At 50.1% G+C, this 6962-nt stretch overlaps 2 protein-coding genes across 2 annotated transcripts; both read left to right on the forward strand.

The window, feature by feature from the left end:
- Positions 1-276: 276 nt before the first annotated feature.
- N7446_003459 (uncharacterized protein) lies at positions 277-1505 on the forward strand (the record flags this gene model as incomplete). The annotated part of the gene is made up of 2 exons (XM_058512208.1): positions 277-494; positions 572-1505. The coding sequence occupies 2 exons, from the start codon at positions 277-279 to the stop codon at positions 1503-1505; spliced, it is 1152 nt and encodes a 383-aa protein (XP_058377744.1).
- Positions 1506-1535: 30 nt separating this feature from the next.
- N7446_003460 (ankyrin repeat domain-containing protein) lies at positions 1536-3195 on the forward strand (the record flags this gene model as incomplete). The annotated part of the gene is given in 3 exon segments (XM_058512209.1): positions 1536-1941; positions 1998-2426; positions 2441-3195. 3 exon segments carry the CDS (start codon positions 1536-1538, stop codon positions 3193-3195), a joined length of 1590 nt encoding a protein of 529 aa, XP_058377745.1.
- Between the last annotated feature and the right edge of the window lie 3767 nt (positions 3196-6962).

Raw genomic sequence — 6962 nt, forward strand, 5'->3', positions numbered from 1 at the left:
CCAGTCCTCATTCTCGCTTCCGACATGTCTCCACTGGCGCTTGTCTATTAACATAAGGCCTAACTTAAAATGTTGGGGACGATCATCGAACACGAGCCTTGATCCACACGATAGAGCGGTACGAGAGAAGACGTCAGGCAACGGTTTGGGGTATTTCAAATACGAAAGTTGACATAAAAGGGACGAGCTTGCATCTGATGTCGAAGTTCTCGTCATCATCTGGACCAAATGATATCAGTCAAATCCTTGTTTTTGTCGCTTCAACAGTTGGTCGCCATGACGCAGCAACCCGCATTCACCGTGAAAATTGCCTGGCGTTGTCCGATTGGCGGAGTTCCGTACGGACTGTCTCAGTATGACTATTCAGATGAAATACGGCAGATGATCGACCAGAAGGGATTCTATGGCAGTGATCGCTCTTTCCAGCTAAGCAACACCAACTCGGCGTCCACAACCTTCCAGCAAGTGAAGCATCTCCTGCAGGAAGAATGGGGGTACCTCTTTCCATTCAATCTCATTTCTTACCTTACCACCAGGTCGGTATGTCTGATGACGCCGGAGGTCCACTCAGAGAGTTTGCAGATACAGACACGTTAGGCATGGCCTGGGAGGCAGCGGCAGAGGACAAACGACAAGAAGGAACCGTCAAAGTTGAACTGCAAACAATGGCGAATTATCTTGAGCAGATCGAGGGGGTCATGGGCTCTAGAGGCGATAGTCAACACTCCCTTGTGTCGGCTATGAAAGGCTGGCGGCATCATGCGAATGCCTTGAAATATCTCCGAGGGAAGCAGAACAGTGTTCAAGGCGATGAGGAGGAGCGGGCAGTTTTGGAATCGAAAACCCAAGAACAAGAGACACTCGCGCAGCGCTGGGGTCAATCTGCCACGAAGAAAATGTCGGATTGGTACAGACTGGTTTCCGGGCACGAAGCGGAACCCGCAGAAGAAAAAGATATCGAATCCCGCTTCAGGAAATGGATTGACGACAAGATTGAAGTGCAAGAGAGATACCGCGAGAAAAAGCGAGCGGAAGCCGAAGACCAATCGCACGATTCAGCCTTCAGTCCCAATCGGGTGGTATGTCGGTCGTTGCGTGATGAAGGATCCGGTCACATCAGCGCCGACTATGGCAGCTTCAATCTACGTTCGGGAGTCTTGCTCTGGGGCCAATTGCCTACAATTTTTTCTGGGTCCAGAAGCGAGCAGTTCCAGAGGAATGCGGAGTCCGTCCCAGACACGCTGCCTGGTGGGACCATTAAGCAGTCGGTTCATTCGTACCGTGCGGCTGCGAGAAAGGGACGTTGGACAGTTCGTAGAGCCTTCACCGATGACGCTGCAGGGAATAGCCGCGATGGCCTGGATGGGAAACCGACTCGACACCTTGGCTGGGTTGTGTCTCATGAGGATGTCGACCCTCTCGAAGTCCTCACACGGTGCAGCAGCCTCAACCCAGGTACGGGGAGAGTACACGGGTATGATCAGATTGATAAGGTAGGTGTTTGATCCCTCTTCATTTTGTTTACTCTTCACTCCATGTCTATTGTGCGTTCTACCACGAGCAAGATCAAAATGCTCATTAAGCTCTCGCAGGGCGTATTGTACGTCAATCGATATGACTGGTCATATCACTTCGACGGCCAAGCAGTCAACAAGAGTCACCCTTCTGAGTACAAGGATTTCGTGAAGTTCGCAATCGGCCCGAAGGAAGCGTATGAAGCGGGGTACATGATGGTCTTGGACGCCGAGGAGTTCTCGCCTGATCTTGTGGACAAGGTTTCCCGGGATTACGAGCCCAGCCAGATGCAGGAAATATTCTCGCCAATCCGAAATACTCTGTCCAACAATATCCAGGAGAGGATCTTCATGAAACCGACTGGGAAACAGACTATGGAAGGATTCGGGACTTTCGTCTCGATGGAAGACACGGAATATGAGTTCGGTAAGTACAGCTCTTCATTGCAATTGGACACTTAATTGATAGGTGAATAAAATTAGGATGGCTTGTCTTCGCTGATAAAAAGCATGATGACTTCCCTGAAGCAGACGAACTAGTAGCTATCATCTACGATGGCGTCTACGATCTTCTTGAAGGGTATAACTTTGCGGTTGAGCCTGGTCCTGACATGGAAACAAGCACAAACACTAAAGAAAGCGAGGATATTCAAGCCGCCATCGAGAAGAATGATGTCGACCTGGTGAAGAGTCTTCTGGAAAGGAACCTAGAAACGGGGGTCAGTTGTTTTGGGGATCCTCTCCACTTGGCCGTGTGGATTGGCAATGCGGAAATCGTCAGGATGTTGCTAGAAAGATGCCCGCCCACCGAGAAAGAGATATATGACAATGCTCTGCATTTAGCGGCCCATGGCGGTTATGAGGACATTCTGGACATCCTTCTCGACAACGGTGCAGATGTTAATGCTAGCAGTGAGCCATACAAGACTCCCTCCAAGCTGCGGCATGGGCAGGGAACGCGAAGATTGTGAAACGGCTCTGCGAGAGAAATGCCGATGTCAACATTGAAGGCGGTCGGTTTGGACATGCCGTTATCGCTGCTGTGAGCGGCAGGAACAAAGATGTCACAGAACTACTTCTTGAAAACAGGGTGAATGTCAATGCAGCTGGTGGTCAGTACGGACATGCTCTGCAGACCGCAGCACTGCTGGGAGACAACCAAGTTTTGGAAATCCTACTCGATAACGGTGCGGACATGAATGCCGTGGGAGGCCAATATGGAACAGCTTTGCAAGCCGCGGCATACCGAGGAAACAAAGAAACTGTTGAGACCCTCCTTCGCAGAGGAGCGAAAATTGATGGCGAAGGAAACGGCGAGTACGAAAGTGCTCTCTTTGCCGCTGTGATTGCGGAGCATAAAGAGATTGTCGAGATTCTCCTCAGCAATGGGGCAGATCTCAATGCTGAGCACAAAAAGCGCAAAGGCGCTCTTCACGCGGCTATGGAGCAGTGGAGCACGGAGATAGTGGAGACAGTCCTTGCATGGGGAGCGGATATCAACGCCAAATGTGGTCCGTTTACGAACGGTCTCCAAGCCGCGATCAAGATGAATCAGCCACTGTTTGTGGAGATGTTTATTGATCGTGGAGCAAGAGTCCAGGGGGACATCTGGACTGGGAACGGAGCCATCATACGGGTCTTACTGGACAAGGGTATATTGGTCAGACAGCATGTTGATTAATGTTCGTCTTTAAGGAAGCCATTAAGCTCTTTTCTCTCGATCTCGTCCGTACTAGCTTCGAGCTTCAAAAGTAAATAGCGGAGGAGTAAAGATCACGTGTAGGCAAGTTAGCCATCTTTCAGCCGTAGGTACTGCAGCTAGCTATAGGAGGGGCTGCCTAGCTAGGGGTCCTATCCCACGGGGGTTGCTGGAGTCTGGCAGACTCCAGGTTAGGGTTTTCCCTTCACTATGGGACATAAAAGTGGGTCCCGCCTGACTCCAGGTTCTTTTCCTCGCCTGACTCCTGAGGTCTAATGAACTCCGATCTGTCTAAAATTTTTATGAATTATAATGGACTATATGAAATATCTCCCATTTGCTTCGGAGCATGCGCAGCCTAGTAATTATCGAGAAAATGGCGATTAAAAATTAGAGATGTTTTGTTGGGGTGTACCATTACGGTGTACGTTTAGCGCCTAAGACGCTACCACAGCACTCTAGACGAATAGAATAACCTCGATAATGCTAGTCAATAATGACTAGGAGGGGTAGCAATTAATTTAGGGGGTTTTAAAGCTTCCTAGCTATTATCTCACTTTCTTTTCACACTATTTGACCATAAAGTCAGCATTCGATATTCGTCAAATTTCATACAATTCATTATTTTACGATATATATTGCAGTAGTCAACTATGGCAAGCCAATTTTTTCACCAACCTTCGACAGACCCAGTTCTCGTCTGTAAGCGATGCGAGCACGTTATTAGACCGAGAGAGGTCTTACGACACCTTTAATCAGCGAACCATCGACTTCCAATGCGTACGGCACGTCAAATTGCGTATATTGTTCAAACGTCCGACCGCGCGCATGAATACGATGAATGGCAGCCCCCGACGGTCGTAGACCAGCCAATTGCTAATTTGCCAGTTTTTTCGGATGGCATTTTATGTGAAAAGGACCTATTTTGTCAATTTATTGCCCGTTCTATTGGGACCTTACGCTACCATTGGCGTAAACGCCATGCGTGGGTCGCACCGGTCAACTATGGTAGTCGTCGGCGGCAGCAAGGGTTATCGGAGGCTAAGCAGCAAATTCAGCAATTTACGCGCGTCGTAAGATGCCAGCGCGCATTTATCCAGGGCCTAGGATCTCATTACATTCGGGTGCGTACGCTCGGGGCGGCGGCTATTACGGAGGCCGATTCAATGCCCGCGACCGAGGTCGGCGACCGGCTTATTGATGAAATCGAACTAGCTTTCAAAGAGGAAAGTGAACTGCCCTAGTTGATCGAGGCTAGTGAGCGCGATGACGCGAATCCATGGCTACGTCGTACGCGGTGGCCCGTCTACCTCCGTGGAATCGACCCCCAGCATCTTATTGACTGCGTCCGAGCACCCGAGGTCGATTCATGCGATCCGACGGAAATGGCGGCAAGCGCTATATAGGATGCAATGGCTGCCGTCGCGAGAATTAGCCAGTTGATTTGTACGAAAACTAGCCATACAATTCGCACCGAAGCCGTACGTACGGAGCGTGACCGGCTGCCGCACCAGCCATTGCAAGCTTACATGGATGCCGATAACATTAAGAGACATACCGTGCCGTGGCAGCAAATTTTGATGTTTTTCACGCGTACCCAGGCTTCGCACGAATGGGCCAGTCCAAATTACAAATTCACTAGGCGCCAGCGAGCCGCGTGGAACTCGCTTTAGAAACTAGCTCAGCCGGGCGCATCACCTAGCGTAGGCATTGCTAGGTCAGCTAGCCTAGCCACGGCTAGTTCAGACGATAATAGCGAGCATTCAGAGAGTGAGCATTTAGAGAGTGACACCGAGGATCATCCCACGCAGCGAATTGCTAGCGAATCGCTAGCGAATCAGCAAAACAGCACCGATTCTCCGTTTCAGCTAGCTCCCATTGATCTAGCGTGTCTCAATTTTTGCATCGAGCTTTTGAATCATCGAATTAAGGTCGAGGACTATGAGAGCGCGCTGATTTGTGCCACGGCAGTGCTCGGTCGGGGTGAGACAGGCTGGCGTACGGCAGAGAGCTATCCTCCGATTTTATCGAAGCTTATTAAAATTGCACGATTCATGGTAGTCCACAAGGCATTAAAATTGGATTCCACGGCTGAGGCAATGCTATATCAGCTAGCGGAGCATCAAATGGCAGGGGATTGGGATACCGAGAGTCCACTCGATACGCCTGAATTTCAGACATCAGATGATCCATTTTTCAATTTCGAAAATGGCCCAGTTCTGCCACCGACGCAGTCATCGCAATTCATTCAATTTACCCAGGCTCGGCAGACCCAGCGATCATTTCGAGAGTGGGTGGCTGAGATGGTAAGCCAATTCATGGTCCGTGGAACTAATAGTCCAATTCAATGGCTATTAGATCTACGGACGTACGGCTTAAAGATCCATTACAATAGCACCACTACGGGCCACGTCGGCTGGATGAATCAGGACCAGCTACTTTACCAGCAATTCAATTTCTCAATAGGTGACTTCCGTGGGTTCATCCACGGGCTTACAACCTCGGCACGCCAAATCCTTCACAATGAGCTATTATTCGTCGAAAATGGGTCCGTTCCAGCTATTCCATGGCAGGCAATTTACGACGATCCCACGGAGACAGCTCACGGGTGGAATTTTTTAAATGACACCCGTACGCCATGGCCCGTGGTCGGTGAGCAATGGCTGATCTCTCGGGTCCGGCAGCACGGCCCCGTACGGCAGCGATTTATCGAGAGTAGTGCCGGTCGGCTACGGATGGCAGCAATTGACGTATACCTTCAACGGGTAGCGCATTTCCGTGAGAAGCTTGCTATTGCTATTCACGTGAGTGGTGGCCAGCCGGCTCGAGCGCCAGAGCTATTAAGCATTCGGCATTGCAATACCGATAGCGGGGGCCGTCGCAATATATTTATTGAGGACGGGCTCGTAACCTTCGTCTCACAATACCACAAGGGGTTTTACGCATCTAATGATACGAAGGTGATTCATCGCTATTTACCCCGGGAAGTAGGCGAGCTTGTGGTCCATTATTTATGGCTAGTATTGCCATTTATACGACGATTGGAAGCGTACGTAGCGAAGGTGCGGAGATCGGACGGCGTGGAAGAGATCAAGAGGTGAGTTTTTTCAATTTCTCAATTTCTCAATTTCTCAATTTCTTAATTTCCAATTTCTTAATTTCCAATTTCTCAATTTCCAATTTCTTCAATTTCTTCATGATTTTTACTAATTTTGGCAAGTAGGCAGCGTCAGGCTTACCTCTGGGGTCCGGATCCTGGCACTAGCCGAGCTTGGTCATCTGAGAGACTCCGTGAGGTCTTAAAACGGGAGACCACCATTGGGCTTAATGGGCAAGCGATCAATTTGAATGCTTACCGAGATATTGCTATCGGCATTAGCCGTCGCTTTATGCGGCCATCTAGCGTATTTCCCAATAATACGCAGCAGGATGCAAGGGCCGATGCTTCACAAGAGGATGACGAAGACGGCATGAATGCTGAGCAATGGATGGGGCATATTGCTGACCTCCAGGCGGCCCATTCATCCCACGTGGCCGGCATGATCTACGGCCGTGGCATCACCGAGCAGCCCGGTACGACGGCCCACCGGCGTGAGATGTTTCGGCTTAGTAGCACCGACTGGCATCGATTTTTAGGCTTTATGTCCACGGATGACGGCGGGGCCGAGAGTGCGTTAGGAATGGCCCAGTTTTCACCATGGCAGAAGGAAGCCGAGATCGGCCGTACGGAGCGTCGCTGGCAATTGACG

Source organism: Penicillium canescens (genome assembly GCF_028828765.1).
Source record: "Penicillium canescens strain IBT 15451 chromosome Unknown utg000002l_segment0_segment0, whole genome shotgun sequence".
NCBI classification, from domain to species: domain Eukaryota; kingdom Fungi; phylum Ascomycota; class Eurotiomycetes; order Eurotiales; family Aspergillaceae; genus Penicillium; species Penicillium canescens.